Consider the following 23,496-nt stretch of genomic DNA (forward strand, 5'->3'; position numbering starts at 1 on the left):
TTTCGGCAAGGAGAATCATTACCTTGCTCCTCTTGGGGCCATAGTCTTATTGCCTGCATTTTGACATGTGGAAAATTGTCTAACACCTAACATGAGAAATCGACTTGGTGAAGGAGCTTGAGACTGGAGACAGAAGTTGGTGAGTGATGTGTACCCAGATAGGTAAAGACTCAGAGCAGCTAAGATAGCCACCTGCAGAGAAACATCACCTCTTACTCATCTTTGAGTCCTTAATGTTTACCACACAAGGTACTCAGTAAATATCTAATGTTTGTTGAAATATTGAAAGGAGAGTACACACACACACACACACACACACACACACGAAAGAAAAAAAGGGACAAGGATGAGAGGCCCAACTTTTTATAGTGTGAATGATTAGAGCTGCCTGATAGATTTGCCCTAAATTTAGGGATTCACCCCACTAGAAAGGAAATGCCTTTTTCAATGAACAAATGATCTCTTCTGGGCTTCCAAAGAAGGCCTCCTCATCTCTTACTTAGTTCCGGTCCAATCATCCTACCCTTGAAGAGTTTACTGAACAACTTTGGAATGGGATCATAAACATTGTCTCCACATAAAACTGTACCTGCCCTCAAGTGGTTTACAATATACTTGGTGAGACGTAGCACGAATGAAGAAAATTGTTCCCTGTCCTCAGGAAGGGAACAATTGAGTCACCAATTCCTAAGTCATCTCACTGGAACACAAGGCGTCCATCTGTACCTGCCTTTTCAGAATAATTAGATGACCCTATAATACAGGATGAAATAGTCAACCAACAATCACTGGGCGCTGAAAACATGCACTGTAGAAAATAAGTAGAATTCAGGTGGAGCTACCAGGGAAAGCTTCCTGAAGGAGGCTGGGTTTGAACTCTCCTAGACTAGGTAGAAGTAGTAAAGAGAATGGAAAATTCCTTGTCCAGGGGTCTGGAGGCATCCTGGGTCTGAGGGACAGAAGTCTCATCAAAGCTCCAGAGGTGGAGAGACAGTGTAAGCCCGCCCGCGTTCTCAGCATGGAGTGTGCCACCAGGGCCAGAGAGAGAGGTGGAGAGGACAAGTGCATACCTCTCAAGATCCCAAATAGTGTGCTTTGGTGCCCTTTGAATATGGTCCCCCTCCAACAAAACCCATGCCCGTGCAGAGTGTAGTGAAGTGCTGGCCAGGCTGACAGCGCCACCTCAGAATGTCATCAGGGAGGCCTGCATTAGTTCAGAGACGACTGACGGGGTGGGGCATGCTGGGCAATCTGGAGAGCCAGAGTGTCTCAGACAGATGAGGTGGCCGTGACTCCCAGATCCGCCAACCTTCATGAACAGTGTCCCTTTGATTCTCAGAACTGTGTGACGCTGTTCTGGAATAACAGTCAACAGCATGCCAGGTTCGCCCTCCCACCAGGTGGAGTGAGAGAGGCTGAGTCTTTTCTCCCCCTGCTCATTGCATCCCAGTCCAGCCAACACCCCCCTCCAAACTTCCAATGAACCGCCTAAACACTCCAATCCGAGTGGTCTCTTATCAGTGGAGGGCCAAATTCCTCTGCTTCCACCTAATAATCTCATCTCCCGCTCTCCGGCACACTCTACCCCATCCGAGGCCCATCTACTCTGTGCAGCAGGTGCTCACGTCCATTTTAGGGCAACTCTCTCATAACTGTTCTCACCTCCTGAACACCCTGCCCCCTCCACTCAGAACAGTATGGCAGAAACAAAATCAAGACTGGACACAGAAGCAAAGAAAAAGGCTCCGAATTGTTCCATAAACACTGAGTGCCGATATACCTCTGCTCTAGCAAATCACCGCAGATGTGGGACTTCAAACAACACAAAGTGGTTATCTTACAGTGCGAGGTCAGAGGTCCAAAATCAGTCTCACTGGGCTAAAATCAAGGTGTCAGCTGGGCCACATTCCTTCCGGAGGCTCCAGGGCACCTGGGTGGCTCAGTCGGTTAAGCATCAATTTCAGCTCTCAGGTGTGATCTCACCGTTTGTGAGTTCAAGACCCACATCAGGCTCTGGGCTAACAGTGTGGAGCCAGCTTGAGATTCTCTTTCTCCCTCTCTCTCTACCCTCCCCCACTTGCGTGCATGCGCTCTCTCTCTCTCAAAATGAATAAAGTTAAAAAAAATAAAAATAAAGCAGTGCCTGGGTGGCTCAATTGGTTAAGTCTCCAACTTCTGTTCAGGTCATGATCTCACAGTTCATAGGTTTGAGCCCCATGTTGGGGTCTGTGCTGATAGCTCAGAGCCTGGAGCCTGCTTTGGATTCTGTGTCTCCCTCTCTCTCTCTGCTCCTCCCCTACTCACACTCTGTCTCTCTGTCTCTGTCTCTGTCTCTCTCTCAAAAGTAAAAAAAAAACAACAAACAAAAAAACATTTAAAAGAATTAAAAATAAATCAAAATAAAAATAGCATTTATAATAGCACCAAAACAAACAAAAAATTCCTAGGAATAAATCTAATAAAAGATGTGTGAGACCTCTATACTGAAAATAAAAACATAAAACATTACTGAAATAAAAGTAAAGAATATCCAAATAAATGGAGGAATATATCATGTTCATGGGTTGGAAAACTCAGTATTAGATGTCAAAACTCCCTAATTTGATTTATAAATTCAATGAACTCTCAATCAAAATCCCAGCATTTTTTGAAGACATTGACAAGGTGACTATAAAATGCATATGAAAAAAATCAAAGAATAGAAAAACCAAGGCAATCTTGAAACAGAAGAACAAAACTAGAAGACTAGTACCACAAGATATGAAAACTTATTTTAAAGCTAGAGCAACTAAGATAGTGAGATATTGGCACAAGGATAGATTAACAGACCGATGGAACAAAATAGAGTACACAAACAGATATAAATATATGGTCACATGTGACAGATGACAAAGGAGCTATAGAGCTACAGTAGTAATCAGGACAGCACGGTATTGACAAAGGAAAAGACAAACAGATCAATGGAACACAACAGAGTGTGCAGAAACAGATCCACATAAATACAGTCAACTGATTTTTCACAAAGGAGCAAAGGAGATACAACGGAACGAAGACCGTCTTTTCAGCAAACGGCACTGGAGCAATTGAACACCCCGGTGCAAAAAAAAGAATCCAGACCCAGACCGTAACCCCTTCACAGAATTAACTCAAACTGGATCACAGATCTAAATGTCTATGGGCAGAACTACAAAACGCCTAGAAGGTAACACAGGAAAAAAAACCTAGATGACCTCGGTCATGGCAATGAGGTTTTAGATCAACACCAAAGTCACAATCCATGAAAGAAACAATGGATAAACTGGACTTCATTACAATTAAAAACTTCTGCTCTAAAAATCAATGTCAAGAGTATGGGAAGACAAGACACAGACAAGAAGGAAGTATTTGCAAAAGACACATCTGATAGTGGACTGCTGTCCAAAATATACAAAGAATTCTTAAGACTCAACAATAAGAAAACAAACAAATCTGATTTTTTTTAATGTTTATTTATTTTTGACAGAGAGAGTATGAATAGGGGAGGGGCAGAGGGAGAGAGGGAGACACAGAATCTGAAGCAGGCTCCAGGCTCTGAGCTGCCAGCACAGAGCCTGATGTGGGGCTCGAACTAACAGACCACGAGATCATGACCTGAGCTGAAGTTGGATGCCCAACCGACTGAGCCACCCAGGCACCCCAAACAAATGTGATTTAAAAATGGGCCCAAAACCTTCACAGATATCTCACTGAAGATACACAGATGGCAAATAAGCATACAAAAGGGTGTTCTACATCATACACCACAGGGAAAAGAAAATTAAAATGACAAGAAAACACTATACACCTACTAGAATGGCCAAAATCCATAACACTGACAAAACCAAATGCTGATTAGGATGTGAAGTATTAGGAAAGAGAGTTCCTAACTGTCACTGGTGGGAAGGCAAAACACCCAATTTGCAATATAGTTTAGCGGTTTCGTACAAAACCAGACATACTCTTATCATACAATGGTTTACCCAAAGACGTCTAAAACTTATGTCCATACAAAAACCTGCACACAGGTGTTTGTAACAGCTTTATTCAGTTATTGGTATATGGTATGGTATATGGTACATACATGTCATTACAAATTTGTCCAAATCCATAGAATGTACTAGACCAAGAGGGAACCTGGGGTGCCTGGATGGCTCAGTCGGTTAAGGGTCCAACTCTTGATTTCAACTCAAGTCCATCTCGTGAGTTTGAGCTCCACGTCAGGCTATTTGCTAACAGTGCAAAATCAGCTTGAGATTCTCTCCCTCTCTTTCTGCCCCTCCCATGCTCATGCACTCTCTCTCTCTCTCCTCTCCCCTTTCTCTCTCTCTCTCAAAATAAATAAACTTAAAAAAAAAAAAAAAAAAGACCAAGAGTGAACCCTTATGTAAACTATGGGCTTTGACTGGTGGTAATGTATTGATGCAGGTTCATTGATTTTAACAAATGTACTCCTCTGGTGGGGGGATGTTGATAATGGGGAGAGGCTATAATGGGTGTGAGGGTAGGGTTCTAGGCGAAATCTCTGCGCCTTCTGCTCAGTTTTGTTTTGCACCTAAAACTGCTCTAAAAACTAAAGTCTATTAGAGAAAATCACCAAGCATAAAAAATACATTAGTAAACTGAACTTCATTAAAATTAAAATGTTCATCAAAACATACCATTATGTGGAGTGCCTGAGTGGCTCAGTCCGTTAAGCATCTGACTTCGGCTGAGGTCATGATCTCACAGTCCATGGGTTCGAGCCCCACATCGGGCTCTGTGCTGGCAATGGAACTTGGGATTCTCTCTCCTCCTCTCTCTCTCTGCCCTTCCCCACTCATGCTTTCTCTCTCTCAAAATAAATGAACTAAAAAAAAAACACATATCATACCATTACGTGAGTGAAAAGTCACACTACAGACCAAAATATTGCAATATATCTGTCAAAGCAAATCATACCTATAATATATAAAGAAATTCCAAAATTAATAACAAAAACATAGACAATGTAATCTTTTAAAATGGGCCAAAGATACAAACAGGTACCTCACAAAGATTTGAACAACCCATACAGATGGCCAATAAGTATATGAAAAGGTGTTCAATTTCATTGGCTATCAAGGAAATACAAATTACATAGCACTACTTCCCCCAGATAAGCTAAATTTAAAAGGACTGACAATACCATGTTTTGGCAAGAATGAGCAAGAACTAGAACTCTCAGACACTCTTGGTGGGAGTGTAACTTGATACCATGACTTCGGAAAATTGGCAGTATCCACCAAAGCTAAATATAAGGAAAACCCATGACCCAGCAATTGTGTTTATTAGGTATATACCAAACTGAAATGAGCACTTGTGTCTCCAAAAGTCATGTATAAGTATGTTCACACGGTGGCTGCGTGACTCAGTCGGTGAAGCGTCCAACTTTGACTTAGGTCATGATATTGCGGTTTGTGAGTTCAAGCCCCACATTGGGCTCTCTGCAGTCAGTGTAGAGCCTCCTTCAGATCCTCTGTCCCCCTTTCTCTCTGCTCCCCCTCCCTCTCGCTCTCTCTCAAAAATAAATAAACGTTTAAAAAAAAAGAATGTTCATAAAAGCTTTGCACATAATAGCTCAAACCTGGAAACAACCCCAATATCATCAATTGAATGGGTAATAAAATTGTGATACAGTCACAAGATCAAATATTATATAACAACAAAAGGTAATGAACTACTCCTGCATATAACAAAATGGATGAATTTCACACACAATGTAGAATGAAGGAAGCCAGTCAAAAAAGTACATACTGTATGATTCCTTTTGAATGATGTCCAAACACAGAGAGAATTAATCTATGGTGATAGAGGTCAGAATAGTGGTTACTCCTACTCCTAGGGATGATTATTGCCCAAGCAGGGGACATGAGGGAGGCTGCTGGGGTGCTGAAATGCTCTATATCTTGATCTGGGTGGTAGTTAGGTATATATGTGTGTGTGTGTGTGTGTGTGTGTGTGTGTGTGTGTGTGTGTGTGTGTATATACACACATGTGTGTGTATACATTTATATATATGTATACATACACACACGTGTGTATACATATATATGTATGTATATATATACCTATATATATACACATATATATGTGGATTCATATATATACATATATATGTATATATATATATATACACATATATATGTAACAATTTATCGAGCTGTACATTTACATATTTTTTAAGTAAATAGATAATACTACCCATCTTTCCAGATCTTCCTTAAGTTCTAGCTCTTTCTGAGGCCTTCCCAGCATACTTTCCCCCTTACCAGATCTGGGCATTTTGCTCTCTGAAACAGTGCCACACTGATTCGCCCTTGGTTTTGCTCTAACTTCTCTGTGTGAGCATCTCAAGGGTAGGGTACTTCTGTTGTAGACTCTAGGCACCCTACAAACCCTAGTGATGACCTTGGAACTCAATATGTGTGCAGTAAATAACTTTATACCAACTGGCCATTTATAGGAAGTAGTAGCAGCAAGCATTAGTGGGCACCAGTCTTGAGGAAGGGATGAGGGATGTTCTCCATAACTCTATCTTTCCTTCCCATGGGAAAGAGAGGACAGTTGGAATGTCGAATAATTGATCAATGAAGGAGCAGACCAAGAACCCCTTTATAAAAGGATACCCTTCTCCCCCCAAAGGTGTATGAGGCTTTGTCTGGTCTATCCCAGAATCTATGTGAGTATTTCCAACCTTGGTTAGGGTTCCCAGTATCATATGAAGTAATTAAACCTGAGGAAGTGAGCCCAAGGAAATACCAGAATAGTTTCCCTGGAGGTGGCTAGTTGTGGAGAGAACCCAGGTGAAAGGTTAAAGACAGAGATGTTCTGAATACACATTCTGAATAAATGCTAAAAGAATAAACATTAAGCCAATATTTGACTAACTGGTAAAGCTATTACCGATATAGAACAAACTTCTGGGAAATAAGAATAAATCTGAACTTTCACATAAATTTTTTATTATTATTACAATTTAAACACTTTAATTTTTTTAAATGTTTGTTCAATTTTGAGAGGGAGAGGGTGAGTGTGAGTGGGGAGGGGCAGAGAGAGAAGCCCAAGCAGGCTCTGTGCTATCAGCTCAGGGCCCGATGTGGGGCTCGAACTCGCCAAACACGAGATCATGACCTGAACCTAAGTCAGTGCTTAACTGACTAAGCCACTCAGGTTCCCCCAGAACTTACTTAATGTAAGCAGACCAACTATAGAAGTTTGACACTATACTGAAGGAAAAATAATTTCTTAATTTTTCAGTAATGACAGCTACTGGGTTGCTCCTGTGGTCATTACAGTGCACATTTATGATATTAAATATACATTTACTTTCAAATGAGGACAATAGAGGGCAAGATTGTATTTTTCCGAAATGAAAATCTCCGTTTTAATTATGTTAATTAGACATGATGACAACCACGACAAACACCTGATCTTCAATCACACTCAAGTTTGGGAACCTAGAAATAATACCAAAGTAAGTATTTGGCTATATGACCCTCTGAAAAACAAGGCCGAAGCCATATTTCAGTGCATTCATAGATACAGGGGATGAAGATTGGCTACTTTTTATGACCTTAGGATCAAAACAAAAAAATATATATTTATCTGTGGTGGGAAATTTTAGTTTTAAAAGGAAGAAAAACTCTTTACTTAGCAGGATAACCACTAAATATCCTGTCCTCCTGTCCCCAGAGAGATCAGATAATGGTGGAGCCCAAGGAAATATTAGGACCAAATCTTTACCATCACAGGATTCCGGGTCTCTTTGGAATGACAAATTATCAGCACACAAAGATACTATGAGTTAGAATTAGGTAGATTCATAATTGAGTGTTAAAGAGCAAAAGGTACAGATACGATTTAACATCAGGAGAGAGCACTCCTCTGGAAATGACAGAGCAAACCCAGTGGCTCTCAACCTAAAGGCCAGAGCCAGGGTCCTCCAGGGCTTCTATTTCATGGTCCAGCAATCGACAGCCTGCATCAATAAAACGGGGCACTAGGGTTATTACGACTTACTTATTACCATGTGCCATGCACTGCTTTGAGTACTTCACACATAATAATTCATTTACTCCTCCCAGGAAAACCCCTATGAGGTAGGGACTATCACGATTCCCAATTTAGAGCTCAGGAAAACTTGCCCAAGGGCCCACAATATGTTCAATGATGAAACCGAGATTTGAACCCAATCCAGAGCTCAAGAGCTTTACACTATGCAGATCTCTCTTATGTGCAAACTTCACACAGACGTCTACCAATTTTCAAGTGTATGAAAATGGACCAGTAAATAAATAAGTAAATATATGTATGCTTCATGAACTATGGAGCAGCTGTTTTGGTCAGTAGTATAGTTTGTATTTCCTCAGTCAAAAGACACCGAAAGTAGCAAGAAATGATATAAGTCCTTAACATTTTTAGTATTACATTTTTTTTAAATTCCAATATAGTTAACATACAGTGTTATATTAGTTTCAGGTGTACAATATAATGATTCAACAATTTTTTTTAATGATTCAATAACTCTATACGTTACTCTAAGAGTACTCAGCGTACTCTTAATCCCCTTCACCTATTTCACTCATTCTCCCAACCCACCTCCCCTCTGGTAACCATCAGTTTGTTCACTATAGGTAAGAGTCTCTTCTTTGTTTTTTTTCTGAAATCCCACATATGAGTGAAATCATATGGCGTTTGTCTTTCTCTGACTTATTTCACTTAGCCTTACACTCTCTAGATCCAGCCAGCTGCTGATAATGGCAAGATTTCATTTTTTATGACTGAGTAATATTCCATTGTGTGACTATACCACATCTCTACCCATTCATCTATCAATGGACACTTGGGTTGCTTCCATAATTTGACTATTGGAAATAATGCTACAATAAACATAGGGGTGCAAATATCCCTTCGAATTAGTGGTTTTGTATTCTTTGGGTAAATACCCAGTAGTGTTTGTTCTTCTATTTTTAGCACAAATCATATTGGTGATATTCTAATTCTTAGGCTAGGTGGTATACTCCCAAGGTTCGTTATGTTGGTATGTTGTATAAAGTGTGCATGTGTACATGTATAAACACACACACATACTCAACTCACATAATTTTAAGTGATTCATATGTGTGTGTGTATATATATATATATATATATATATATATTTTTTTTTTTTTTTTTTTTTTTTTTTTAACATTTAAGAGTATTGGCAGTCTAAGGTCAAAATAGCAACTTTAAAAACCAAGGGGGGTATTTGGGTACCTGGGTGGCTCAGTCAGTTTAGCATCCGACTTCAGCTCAGGTCATGATCTCATGGTCCATGAGTTCAAGCCCCACGTCGGGCTCTGTGCTGACAGCTCAGAGCCTGGAGTCTGCTTCAGATTCTGTGTCTCCCTCTCTCTCTGCCCCTCCCCTGCTCACGTTCTGTCTCTGAAAAATGAATAAACCTTAAAAATTTTTTTTTTAAATAATGGGGTCTTTATGTCTGAAGGATGGGCCTAGCATTACAAAGATGAACCAGATGAACTCAGGAAGGCTGATTTTGGTAATAACACAGCTTCTGACCACAGCATGAGTCATGTACAGTATAAAGTGGATTTATTTAAAAAAAAAAAAAAAGTATGTTCTCTTCTTCAACAAAAGGGGAAAATTTTGGAAGGGTTTTGAATGAGTGAATAATACCAGTGAAAATAATTACACTCTTAAACATCTTTAATGGGAGTACTAATTTAAATGGGCTGGGACAAAGGGGTAAGTCAGGGGAGGGAAAGAACAAAACGTCTGCACACTTTCTACATTAAGTATGTGTAAGTTTTACAATCAGAAGAATATAATGTAAAGGACTGGGGGAAAAAATCTAGAAACAATAAGGCTCTGGTCTGGGAATTCAAAAATCCAATGCCTATTGCTTCTCCCTTCTCCTTTCCATTCCCTAGCTCCCTTATACTCAAAAGGGGTCAGAACTTTCTCACTGGAAACCTGTCCCTCCTATCCTTCCCCTTTCCCTTCCACCCCATCGTTCTCCTCTCTAATAGACCTCTGTATTCTTAGCACTCTGCCCCCGTCTCTACCATTACACTTATCACATAATCACATTATCACATAATGACCATTGTTTAGTAACCACCCACTTGAAGGCAGGCACTGTGCTAGACACCTGCCATGTGTTTCCTCTTTCCTAACCATCACAACTACTTCCATTGACCAATGTTACTATCCCTATAACCTGCCCCAAATCAGATAGTATGCCAGTGACCCAACTCTCTGCTTACTCCAAAGCACATGCTCTTTCTGTTATTATGTGTTCAGGCAATGGCAGGTGCATCTTAAGCACTCAATATGTACTGACAAGAACTAAAAGACGCAGACTTATGCTGTTTGCTTCCAATTAGGAAACAGATGCAAAAAGCAGTCCTCTAAAGGTGAACTTTTCTTTTCCATCCCAACTGGTTCTTCCAGATAATACCCAATGAACCTAGCATCAAAAGAAACTATCACATGATGGGATAGCCCTGTGCATAAACCAACAGCAAGATAACTGCCAACCCAGCAAGCCAGCACCTTCCCCACCACCTCTGTCTCCTGGAGTTTTGGAGGACCTCCATTCACAGTTATTTCCTCCTTTACTGAGGAAAAAAGAAAAAAAAATTTAACCCCCCATACCCTCCCGCTGAGGGTATCCCCAGTCATCTAATGAGAAATGTCTTAGTTGTGGCTAAAGTCATTTGCTGTAGGGGTGCCTGGGTGGCTCAGTTCGTTAAGCATCCGACTTCGGCTCAGGTCATGATCTCACCATTCCGGAGTTGAAGCCCCATATCTGACTCTGTGCTGATAGCTCAGAGCCTGGAGCCTGCTTCAGAGTCTATGTCTCCCTCTCTCTCTGCCTCTCCCACACACACCCCCTCTAAAATAAATACACATTAAAGTCATTTGCTGTAAACTGCTGGAGGAGACGGTTTTATTTCTTCTGTATCCCCTTCCCCTCAAGTTCCATCAGAAAAGACTACAGTGAATTATCAAATTATGTTATGGTATTGAAATTTCATCTATAATAGGGCAAATTAAATTGCGTACCTAAATGGGAGAGTTTGCACAGGACCAGGCACATAGCAAGGACCAGGCACAAGCAACAAGTTTGCACAGGACCAGGCACAAGCAAATTAAATTGCGTACCTAAATGGGAGAGTTTGCACAGAACCAGGCACATAGCAAGGACTCCAAAAAATAAATAAATAATTATTATTGGAATACAAATTTATGCAGCCAATAACTGCTCACCAGGCACTATGTTAAACGGTTGAGTGCTGAGCAAAACCGACTCTCCCTAGATGTATCTTTTTGTCAAAGGCTATTTAGCTCTGACTTGCCACACAAATGCTCGGTACTCCACAGGCAGTCGCTAAATACTTCGGAACCAAGTATTAAGAAAAGATTCCTTCCCACGGGCCTTTGATAAGATGGAATGACTTTTTTCGTGACTTGAAACCATTCTTATTTTTAAATATTAACCTAAACGGTCGTTTTATTATTGCCGGGTTAGGTCCCTTTAATATGTGCCCCATTTAAAGAGCCCTCAGCTCAGCGGGTCATTTCTTGCAGATCTGCTGCTTGTAGCATTTTAAAGAGCTGAAGGCGGCACGTGTTGCCGGCTCTGGGGCAATCAAGGCTGCTTTCCCCAATTCTGTGCAGTGGGGTTACATCTTTTCACTCACTTTCTCCCCAATTCGTTAAGTATATACACCGAGTAAAGATGGAGAGATCATGCTGTCCGCGCTTACGACCGGCTTTTATAAAAATGCGCGTCTCGGGTCCCGGGGAGACGGACGCGCTGCCACTCACATCCGGCTACAAGGCTCTAAGCAAACCACGCTGCAAGATGCAATGTATAGGGCGGATCTGGGGCGGCTGGCAGGCTCGGTATTGGAGTGATGTAGGGGGATGGAGAAGGATCTGGAAGAATCCGGTTAGACCGGGAAACGGACGGGGGAGGGCCGGGGAAGGGCGCTGGGCCGGAGGGGAGCAGGAGTAGTGAGCGGGGGAAACCCCCAGAGTCCTAGAGTTTCAGGAGTGGGGGCAGGGGAGAGCCAAGCAGCTAGGAGAAGGAATGACCCCCCCACACGGAAAAAAAAAAAAAATTAATATAAGCACCCTTAGTACTACAGCCCGAACAGGCTTAGACGCCGCCGTCTCTAGAAAGTTCTCCACCTCCTCCCCCTCCGTCCGTCGCTCCCGCCCCAGCTCCTCCCAGCCCCTCCCTCCGCGGCGGGGTGGGACCAATCGCTCCCCGCGGCCGCTCATTACCCACCTACTCCTGCTCCCGCGCCCGATCCGCCGCGGGCTGCGAGCGCGCCGGTAGCCAGAGGTACTCGAGCCTTCGACCGGTTCGCAGCTGGGTGGCCGCCGCGCTAGCGCCTTCCCGCCCGCACGCCCGTGCAGACAGGCCCGTACGAGAGGGCTTGGCTCGCGCCCAGTGCTCCCGGAGTAAACGGCGCACCGAGTGGCGATGACCGCCGAGGAGATGAAGGCGGCCGAGAGCGGGGCGCAGTCGGCGCCGCTGCCCCTCGAGGGGGTAGACATTAGCCCCAAGCAAGACGAAGGCGTGCTGAAGGTAGGGGGATGGGGGGCACGGCAGACGCCCATCGCAGCCGCCCTTCCCGCCGAGCCTGGGAGCCCCGGGCCGCCTCTGCAGCGTCCGGGCGGGTCGTTGAGCCGGGCCGGCGGCCGGTTGCATCGCCTTCCTGGATCTAGCTGCGTTGTTCGGGCTGGGAGGGCCGCCGCACGCTCGCAGGGGGTGGCCGATGTGCGCGGGCCTCCCCACGGCCGTTCTCTGGCCCCCTAGGGGGGGCCCGCGATGCGGGTGAGGCCCCGGCCCCCCAGCCCTGCGGCGCCCGGGCCCGGGACTGCAGCGCCAACTCCGGCGTGCGCGGTGCAGCGCGGAGGGAGGGGCGGGGCCGCAACGCTGCACGCGAGCTGCAGCTAGGGGGCCCCGGGCGACATGCACCCGGGCCCGCTCCGGCTCCTTTCCCTCACCTCAGCTCTCCGCGACCCTGCGTCCCCGGCCAGGCCGCCCGCCGCAGCGGGAAGTCCCTGGCCGCCTTCGCTGGCGGTGCTGCGAGAGCTCGCCCACCCCACCCCCCGGGCAGTTAAACATTAGCTAGGACCTGAAGCGGGTCACCAGAGTTATTTCCTGGCCCAGAGGCCTTTGTACGACTTGGCGTCCGGGGCCTCGCCGTGAAAGAGGTTCTGGTGCCCTCCGTCCCCTTGGTTACCCTCTTCCTAAAGGCTGGGACTCAGCTAGGTCACCCGCTCGGCCATGCTGCCCCCCGCCCCCCCCCCCCCCCCCCCGGCCCCGGGAAAATCAGGGAGCAGTGCATGCCGGGACCTGTAGTTCCCCTCCCACCTCGCCCTCTGCCGTCTTGATTTGGGGCATGGGGTGTGGGGCCGGGAGGAGGTGCTTTGCTGGGAGCCTCGGAGGAGGGAAAGGGAGGGATCTGGCATTCGGGGAAGGGCATCTTGACCTGGGTCTGAACGACTGATGGTGCTTCAGATTCAGAACAGGTTTTGCAGAGTACAGGATGGTGAAATCAGCCTGGATTTCATACCTCCTCCTCAACCAGTGTTTCTTTTCGTCCTGGCCTCCCACTGCTCAGTTCCACGTGTGTGTGTGTGTGTGTGTGTGTGTGTGTGTGTGTGTGTGTGTGTGAGAGAGAGAGAGAGAGAGAGAGAGACAGACAGACAGACCTGAGCAAAGCTAGAGATCTTGGCGAGCCCTTATCTGGTCCAGAAACGCTCCTGGTTTTGCCCCACATGTTCGAATCTTAAGCTGTTCTCCCAGTGGGCATGTGGCTTCCCCTTCTTTCCAGCATTCTGGTGATTTCTACAAGGTTATTCATCCCAGAAGGGCCATTTCCCCTTTTTTTCCTCCAGTCCTTCCCCTTTGCCTTTCTATTCCTCAAGTCATTTGTCCTTTTCCTTAGAAGGTATACCTATCCAGGTGATCCATGGAGTCTCCTTGTCACCTCTTTTAAGTGTTAAAGAAGAGGAGCAGAACTCAAGTTCCTGAGAAATGCTCTTAGCCCAGAAATAAAAGACTTAATTAGCCTACCAGTCAGGAATGGTGGTGTCCCAAGTCAGTTTAAGGGCCCGAGTGAGAGCCCCTGTGCTTATCAGTGACCTGGTATTTTAGGACTGCTGCTATCCTGTTCATTATTCATATTCTCATCCTTGTCTTATCTGCAAACCAGATCTTGATCTGACGACCACTGGCATTTCTTTGCTGCTGCTGATGATCATCTTTTAACTTTTTACCAATGTAATTCTCCAACCCTGATAGAGATTATTATTGCTAGTTTACAAATAAGGTCTAGAGAGTTGGACTTGTACAAGATCATACAGCAAAAACTTGAACCTCAGGTCTTTTGGCTCTAGTTTTCAAACCAAGTTTTATGTTCCACCTCAAGTAAAATGGGGGGAGGGGGTGAGAGGTCAGTTGACTTCTACCCAAACTCCATATTAGAATCATTTGAGGCTTAGTCCCTTGGCTTACAAGGAAGCAGACGATTCCTTCTGGGTTTCCATCAGAAGTATGCAGGTAGCGTGGGTGCCTCTTTCTGCCCCCATGCCTGGGTACTCACCTTCTCCCCCTTCCTCCCAGGTCATCAAGCGAGAGGGCATGGGCACAGAGTTGCCCATGATTGGGGACCGAGTCTTTGTCCACTACACTGGCTGGCTGTTAGATGGCACTAAGTTTGACTCCAGTCTGGACCGCAAGGACAAATTCTCCTTTGACCTGGGCAAAGGTAGGCATGGTTAGTGGGTTGGTAGTGTAGGCTCTGTGGAGGGTATAAGCTGTCACAAACAGAAACTATACTCTCAGAAGTTTAAGGAGGAATGGTTTGTTACACTCTGTTAATTTTTCTTCTGTTACTCTTTTTTTTTTCTTCTATTCTTCTGTAACTATCGATCTCTGATCTCTATCTCACCTTCCCTGATCATCTCTGAACACCTCAGTTCCTATTCAGGGATGGACTGCCTTATTCCTTAAACTCCTTTGTTCCAGAGTTGAGTGGGGGTTTTTTTGTTTTGTTTTTCCTTTACTTTTCTCTTTTTAAGAGGTCTGAGACCTGACAGCACTTATTGCAACTAAGTTTTCTACTTTTCTAAAGAGTGTCTAGCCTCCCCTTGGGCGTGGTATAATAAAAGTCTTTTGGAGCCAGTGTTTGAGCCCAGAGTCGGATCCCTGCCAAAGAGGACCTGTTTGCTTTCTATACCTACAGGGGAGGTCATTAAGGCTTGGGACATTGCTGTAGCAACCATGAAGGTGGGAGAAGTGTGCCACATCACGTGCAAACCCGAATATGCCTACGGTTCAGCAGGCAGCCCTCCAAAAATCCCCCCCAATGCCACACTTGTGTTTGAGGTGAGTGTCCAGGAGCAGAGAGCAAGGCGAAGAACCAGCCTTATCTCGCCTGGGTCCTGGCTGCCCTCCAGCCCTTCCTGTTGCTTGGAGACAATGTAGCCAAGGCTAAGGGCCTGGCCTTAGAGGAGGAAGAGACAGGGAGAGGGCAGCTCACTCTGCTGTACACATAGCATGCTGCTGCCAGAGAGCAGCAGCTGATGGAGGTCTCGGGTGGAGAGAGGTGGCCACAAACCCTTCTTCGGACCTGAAGCAGGGTGAGGGTTGAGGCATGTTTTATGTCAGGAGCAGCACCCAGAGATTGGTTATAATTTTGACTGGAAGAGGTCATGAGGTCTATACATTCTAAATGACAGTATGGAATACCAGTGCTTTAGGATCAGAGGAGGGGAGGGATGCGCCCCGTGGGTCAAGGGGATGAGGAAAGCTTTCACTGAGAGGTGGAACTTCATTCATTCCGAGGATGGCTTAGCCCTCATTACTGGATACTTGGAGAATGTTCAGAAGACTACTGAAAGATGTTGGGTCATTTCCAATGCCTACCAGATTGGCCTTCTCAAGTAGCTGGATTAGAATAGGCTGGAACGTGTCCTTCCTGTGTGGAGCCAGGTAGTAAATGGATGGATCTTCTGAGGTCAACAAAAGCCGTGGGACTGGCCCACCCCTACCAGAGTTGAGACTAGAGCCCCCGGGACTTAGAACTTTTGCTAAGTGCCATTTTGTCCACTCCTGGTCTGGCAGTTACTAAGGACTGTTCTGAGTGAGGGAGAAGTTGCATCTCACTGCTGATGGAGTTAGTGCCCAAAGGAGTCGTGTTGCCTTATGTGTTGTCCCACAGGTAGAGCTCTTTGAGTTCAAGGGAGAGGACCTGACGGAAGAAGAAGATGGCGGAATCATCCGGAGAATACGGACTCGGGGTGAAGGCTATGCCAGGCCCAATGAGGGCGCTATCGTGGAGGGTGAGACAGTATAGTCTGGGATTTCCGTTCTGATTCTGGTACTTAGGCCCTGGGTGGTTCTGGGCAAGTCACTTCCTTTTTTCTTTTCTTTTCCTTTTTTTTTTTTTTTTTTTTTTAATTTAATTTTATTTATTTATTTTTTTCAATGTTTATTTTTGAGGAAGAGACAGAAGATCGTGAGTGGGGGAGGGGCAGAGAGAGACAGAGGAGACAGACACTGAATCCAGAGCAGGCTCCAGGCTCTGAGCTATCAGCACAGAGCCTGACAGTGGGGCTCGAACCCACAAGCTGTGAGATAATAACCTGAGCCTAAGTCGGACGCTCAACCAACTGGGCCATCCACGCACCCCATGTCACTTCCTTTTCTGATCCTAATTTCTTGTCTGAGAGACGAGGGATTGGACCATTTCCTCTTAATGTCCCTCCAGCTCTGAGAACACGACAAAGACATCTTGGGGGCAGGAAGTGATGAGGTGATAGAGGGAAGCCGGTGGCATCCTTCCTCAATCCCCTGCCTGCTCACATCCCTGACACATTGCCTCTTTTTCATGCCAGTTACACTGGAAGGGTACTATAAGGACCAGATGTTCGACCGGCGGGAGCTCCGCTTTGAGGTTGGTGAGGGGGAGAGCCTGGACCTGCCTTGTGGGCTGGAGAAAGCCATTCAGCGCATGGAAAAAGGAGAACGTTCCATTGTGTACCTCAAGCCCAGGTGAGGAGTGGGTGCTTTGTATAACAGATGGGGTGATCAAAAGTCCAAGATCCACATGTCCACAGTTAGTTGTGTAACTGGACACTTGTATCTTTTCCTCTGTGTGTGTTCACTACTCCCACAGCTTCAGTAGAGGGCCCTGCAACTCTGTGCACAGCAAAAGTGATCTCCATATTTAGGAGCACGGTCACAGTTGTCCACATCTCAAATCAAAGGCTAACCTTTTCAGTCAAGGCTGCTCAGGATTCCCTCCTTTACCAATGTAAAAATTTTTATTTTCCATTAATGTACTCCATCATTGTGATATTTATTAAATGTTTTAATAACATGCCTATTATGTGCCAGGTATAATGCTGAAAATTCCCAGGTATTCAAAGACCTTATTCCTGCCTTCTAGTGACTCGTTGCTCAGTGAGCTTTAGCAATTAGTAATTGAGTAATCATCCCAGTGTGTAGTGTGCGTGAGGAGGATGTGGAAGATGCTAAGAGACCAGCTAATTGTGTGAAGAGGTCAGGGAAGATTTTGCCAAACAGGAAACATTTGAACCAAGTCTCAAGGGATGGGAAGTTACTTTGCAGGAAACAGACAGGAAGCCTTTTCAGTAGGGAGCGGGTTAAGCATGGCAGCGGTGACCTAGATTTTTTTTGCCCCCCTCCTTCCCCCCAGCTATGCTTTTGGCAGTGTTGGGAAGGAAAAATTCCAAATCCCACCAAATGCTGAGCTGAAATACGAAGTACACCTCAAGAGTTTCGAGAAGGTGAGCTTGCTCGAGGTCTTCTCTGTCCCGGAATCTGTCCCGGTAGGTGGCCTTGAGGTAGTTCACAGCTTTGTTTCTGTCTTGGGATTAGGCCAAGGAGTCTTGGGAGATGAACTCCGAGGAGAAGCTGGAACAGAGCACCATAGTGAAAGAGCGGGGCACGGTGTACTTCAAGGTGAGCCAGCATCTGGGGCCTGGGGGAAGGCCCCTCTGGGCCCATCCTTTCTCCTGATGCCTGAAGTCCTTTTCTGCCAGGGAGAGGATGGCGGCGGCGGGAATGCCTATAGTCTTCACCTAGTAGATCTAAGCTAGCTGCTCTTGCTGGAGGAGGAGGGGAGGCAGGACTTCTCATGCCCATACATCACTGATGTCTACAGAGTCTGACAGCCTGGTGCCCCTGAACCTGTGTCTATTGCCTAAGCCTCCCTCCCTCTCTAGGAAGGCAAGTACAAGCAAGCTGTACTGCAGTACAAGAAGATTGTATCCTGGCTGGAATACGAGTCGAGTTTCTCTAATGAGGACGCACAGAAGGCACAGGCCCTTCGCCTGGCCTCCCACCTCAACTTGGCCATGTGTCATCTGAAACTACAGGCCTTCTCAGCTGCTATCGAAAGCTGTAACAAGGTGAGGCCCTTTTAGAGAAGGCATGGGAGCAATGTTCACGGATTTGGCTGGGTGAGCTGCCAGCAGGTCTGAAACTTGGTCTCAGTGACTAGGATAGGGGAGGATAGTAGGTGGGCTAGTGGAAGCTCAGAGATGAAGGGCCCAGAGGCAAGGGCTCTTGGCTTTAGTGGTAGGAGAAGCAAGCACCTTGGCTTTAGTGGTAGGAGGCAGCTGACACAGGTAGAAAAACCTGGGATGGGAAAAACCGCTATGGCATTTTCTCGGCCCTGGTTCCTAGTCTGTCCCTCTTCTTTTTTTTTTTTTTTTTTTTTTTTTTTTAACGTTTATTTTTGAGACAGAGAGAGACAAAGCATGAATGGGGGAGGGTCAGAGAGAGGGAGACACAGAATCCGAAACAGGCTCTGAGCTGTTAGCACAGAGCCTGACGCGGGGCTCGAACTCACGGACCGCGAGATCATGACCTGAGCTGAAGTCGGCCGCCCAACTGACTGAGCCACCCAGGCGCCCCATGTCCCTCTTCTATACCTGCTTTATTCTAGAGAAAACGAAAATGTTGTCATGGGTCTTTCTCTTTCACCTAAAGCTCTGTTTTCCCTTTGCTTCTTGGACTAACTGGGATTCTTTCTTAAACCTTGGTTTGTTCATTTAGTGCCCCAAAACTCCTTTCTGGGGTGGAGCCAGCCATTTCCATTCTGCCTCATCCTGCGGAGTGAGGACTACCTTTGGAACCCAGTCTTGGCCACAGGTTGCAGGGACTGACGTCTCACTGTTGCTTCCTTAGGCCCTGGAACTGGACAGCAACAACGAGAAGGGCCTTTTCCGCCGGGGAGAGGCCCACCTGGCGGTGAATGACTTTGACTTGGCACGGGCTGACTTCCAGAAGGTCCTGCAGCTCTACCCCAGCAACAAAGCCGCCAAGGCCCAGCTGGCTATCTGCCAGCAGCGGATCCGCAAGCAGCTCGCTCGGGAGAAGAAGCTCTATGCCAACATGTTTGAGAGGCTAGCTGAGGAGGAGAGCAAGGTAAGGACTGGGACAGGGAACAGTTGGGATAGACAGAAGAGGAGGCTAGGCCTAACCCAAGTGCCGTGGCTGTTCATGCCTCTGGTTGTATGGGTCACTCCTGGAAACCAGAAGCTACCCTTGTCTCTGGAGGAAGAACATGTATGTTCCTTCAGCACAGAACCCTGTTGTGGGGGCCACACTTCCTCAGTGATCAGGGCTAAAAACCCACTCACAAGCCCCAGAGGTGGGGAGTTGGTTACTCTGTGTGTGCTTCCCAACCTGTACCTTTTTAAAGCCTAGGTTTTATCTGTCTGTTTGTCTATCCATCTGTCTGTCTGAAAGAGAGAACATGGTGGGGGGGGGGGGGGGCGGAGAGCAGAGAAAAAGAGAGAGAATCTTAAGCAGGTTCCACACTCAGTGCATGACCCTGGGATCAAGACCCGAGCCGAAATCAACCAACTGAACCACCCAGGCACCTGCTAAACCTAGGTTTTAAAAGCCCTATGTTTAAATAGATAATACAGTTATGTAGTTTTATTTAAACAGCGCAGAGGCACCTGGTTGGCTGGTTAAACATCTGACTCTTGATTTCAGCTCAGGTCATGATTTCACAGTTGTGAGATCGAGCCGTACTTCAGACTCTGCACAGGCATTGCCAAGCCTGCTTGGGATTCTCTCTGTCTCTCAAAATAAATAAACTTAAAAAAAAACAAAAAAACTTTAAATAGCACAAAAGAACATGTAGTAAAAAGACTGCCACCCCCAGAAGCAATTGATATTACCAGTGCTTAGATCATTCGTACATGCACAAGTAGACCGTTTTCTCCTTTTTCCCGAAATAAAAGGCCACATGTTCCACCTCTTTTCTACATTATGCTGTCTTCAGATCATACATAGAAGATTGTTTTGTATCAACAGAAAAAATAGCTTTCACATTCTTCGCTGCACTTAACATGGTGTAGCATGGGACACATAACCTATATCCTCTTACCCAGTCTGATTAGTCTTCCAGTGTTCTAAACTAGCTCTGTCTGATGGGAATATAACGCAGTCTACACAGCAATTTTAAGTTTTCTGGTGGCCGTGTTAAAAAAGTGAACAGAGGGGCACCTGGGTGGCTCAGTCGGTTAAGCATCCGATTTCAGCTCAGGTCACAATCTCACAGTCTGTGAGTTCGAGCCCCGCGTCGGGCTCTGTGCTGACAGAGCCTGGAGCCTGCTTCCCATTCTGTGTCTCCCTCTCTCTCTGCCCCTCCCCTGCTCATGCTCTGTCTCTCTCTGTCTCAAAAATAAATTAAAAAAAAAAAAAAAATTAAAAATAAACAAGTGAACAGAAAAAATATAGCAGTGGGTAAATTTTTTTAATTGCATTTGTTTGGGTTTTTTTCTTTTTTTTTTTCTTTTCCAGACTAAGTAAATCTCTTAAATATCCACTGTTCTGTTATACTTAAAACCCATCCGTTTGAACTAGCTGTATTTGAAGCACTCAGTAGCCAATGTGGTAGTAACTGCCATGTTGGATGAGTACAGTTCTAAGTAGCACCATAGTGAACGATTTTGTAAATTTACAATTTCATGTGTGTGTGCCTTTAGGACATACCTGAAAAAGGAGTTGGCTGTGTTGGGGTAATTCTGTTGGAAGCTAGCATGTATTTTTTTTTTTTTTTTTTTTTTTTTCAACTTGGGATGAGTATTTGTGGTACAGACCCAACACAGTGTCAGCATGGTGGTAGGTGAATATAGCTGTGTCCCCAGATCAGTGCAATCAAGTGGGAGTGGGGACATGAAAAGTCCCCTTTCTCATCAGAGGGATTGGGCCAGATGAGAACTGGAACTCATCCCCTTCCTGTCTTCCTTTCCGCAGGCCAAGGCAGCAGTAGCTGCAGGAAACCATCATGCTGACATGGAGATGAAGGATGACCAGAAGAATGATGTGGCAGGGAGCCAGCCTCAGGTGGAGACGGAAGCATAGCCTCTACCCAGCCCTACTCCTGCGGCTGCCTGCCTCCCCTGCTCCCTCCCCTCCTCCACCCTGTTAGTTTTGTAAAAACTGAAGAATTTTGAGTGAATTAGACCTTTATTTTTCTATCTGGTTAGATGGTGGCTTTGGGGGAAGGGGGAAAGGAGTAGGCTGGGGGATCGGTTTAGGTGATGTCACCCCCTCTTCCCTTCCCCCTTCCCCCATTACATGTGAACGAATGTCCATCCACACGCACACTCATCAGAACGTTAATTTATTTTGCTGCTTCTGTTTGCTATGTCCATTTTTCAAATGGTAGAAGGGAGTGAGTGGTAGGGATACTTGTGGGGTCTGATGTGAAACCAGGGTGGAGAGGGAGACTCCTGGGCAGCCATTTTCCTTGTCCTTCCCTCCTCCCGGTCCGTTCCCAAACATGTGGCCTCCATGTGGGTGCTAGGGGCATGGGGAAAACCACTGCTGTGCCCGCTACTGCTCTCTGTTCCCGTCCTCGCCCCAGATGGTATGGCTGAGATGTCTTCTGGTGTCCTGATGACCGCCTCTGCCGCCCCCCCCCCCCCAAATATTTCCCTTTGGATCTGTTTCCCTTCTCAACCAGGTTGTGTTCCCAACCCCCTCAGCCTTTTCTCTGCACGTTGCTGAAGGTCCAGGCTTGCCTCAAGTTCTATGCTTGAGCAATAAAGTGGAAACGAAACCTGAGTGTCAGGCAACCTTTTTCTGTTTGGCCTCAGAGGGTGGGCATGGTGGCTGTGCAAGTGCAACAACGATGGAGGAGCATTCTTTGAGCATGGAGTGGTGCCCGCATACGGGGCCTCCTGGGTGCTGCCCAGACCACTGCCACCACCGCCACCCCACTCCCCACTCCACCCCCCAACCCCACAGCCTGGTGGGTTTTCATAGCTCTGCTTTTGTTCCCTAACACTTAGGAAAATATAAACATGTAAAATACTGGGACCAGTTGTGTGTGTTTTGGTTAGATTTGTCTACTTCTGCCTAAGTGATTAGCAGAAAGCACAGCTTTCTTGGTTTCTCATCAAGGTAAAACTCCTGTTACCCATCCCTCCAGTTAGACACCTTTTACACAATTAAGGTGAAGAACAGTAAAGCCAGGGAACATGGACTCAGGCCCGCTTTCCAGCTTCCTCTTTGACCTTAATAGAAAAAAGCTTATGCTTATGCTTCTAACTATGTGTTGACCTTTGGCTCCTATAGCATTATGGGGCCCTCAGAGAAGCCAGGGGGCACAAATCTGTCTTCTCCAGATGATCTTGCTTGTAGGCTAGAGCCTCTGTCTATAGCCTTACCCTCTTCTCTCCAATGTATGCTGGCCTGTACAGTGGTGGAGGTAGTCTGCCTACCTACATGCCTATATAGTTCCTCCCAGAAGAAATTTCTCCATGCTTTTCTATGGAAGATTCATTTCTGTGTGAAGATTTCACCCAAGTCCTACATCATGATTGGTGCCAGAGCCAGAACTAATATTTGTTTTAGTCTCCTGAGTGCTCTTGCTGAGTTCACACAGTCCTGTGCCTCTGGGTCTTTTTGACATTTCAAGATCTGTCATGCCCCTAGAGCCAACAACAGAAGCTAACTCACTAAGCACCTAGAACATAAGCCTAGCATTAAACCAGGAACCTCGTGTGAATTAACCTTTTTTTCTTTTAATGTTTTTGAGAGCAAGTGCACATGTGCTTGCATGAACAGGGGAGGGGGTGGGGGGGAATATAGGATCTGAAGTGGGCTCTGCACTGACAGAAAGCCCCATGTGGGGTTTAAACCCATAAACCAGGAGATCACGACCTGAGCTGCAGTCAGACCCTTGACTGAGCCACCCAAGTGCCCCTCATGTGAATTAACCTTAATCCTTGGCAAAGGAGTTAATGCCCCATTTTACATAAGAGGAAACCAAGGCTCAAGTTAAATAGGGTCTGCCTGGAATAGGAGCTCTCTTGAACAAACCCAAACTCTTAAATATGAGGTTTACGTGACCTTGGGCAAGTTGAGATTTCCTTATCTGC

General features: G+C 45.9%; 1 protein-coding gene across 1 annotated transcript; it reads left to right on the forward strand.

Annotated features, from left to right (window-relative positions):
* The first annotated feature begins 12,332 nt into the window (after window positions 1–12,332).
* On the forward strand, window positions 12,333–22,172 carry FKBP4 (FKBP prolyl isomerase 4). The gene is made up of 10 exons (XM_042945492.1): window positions 12,333–12,637; window positions 14,684–14,828; window positions 15,306–15,448; window positions 16,284–16,404; window positions 16,960–17,116; window positions 17,784–17,874; window positions 17,966–18,049; window positions 18,313–18,498; window positions 19,280–19,519; window positions 21,365–22,172. The coding sequence occupies exons 1-10, from the start codon at window positions 12,533–12,535 to the stop codon at window positions 21,470–21,472; spliced, it is 1,380 nt and encodes a 459-aa protein (XP_042801426.1). The 5' UTR covers window positions 12,333–12,532; the 3' UTR covers window positions 21,473–22,172.
* Window positions 22,173–23,496: the final 1,324 nt, after the last annotated feature.

Source organism: Panthera leo, chromosome B4 (genome assembly GCF_018350215.1).
Source record: "Panthera leo isolate Ple1 chromosome B4, P.leo_Ple1_pat1.1, whole genome shotgun sequence".
Classification (NCBI taxonomy): domain Eukaryota; kingdom Metazoa; phylum Chordata; class Mammalia; order Carnivora; family Felidae; genus Panthera; species Panthera leo.

What these genes read in the sequence shown, in the direction of transcription:
- FKBP4 (XM_042945492.1), top strand. Translation starts at nt 12,533, where the DNA reads ATGACCGCCGAGGAGATGAAGGCGGCCGAGAGCGGGGCGCAGTCGGCG. An exon ending in AAGACGAAGGCGTGCTGAAG is followed by an intron (nt 12,638 to 14,683) that starts GTAGGGGGATGG and finishes CCTTCCTCCCAG; the next exon opens with GTCATCAAGCGAGAGGGCAT. An exon ending in TAGCTGAGGAGGAGAGCAAG is followed by an intron (nt 19,520 to 21,364) that starts GTAAGGACTGGG and finishes TCCTTTCCGCAG; the next exon opens with GCCAAGGCAGCAGTAGCTGC.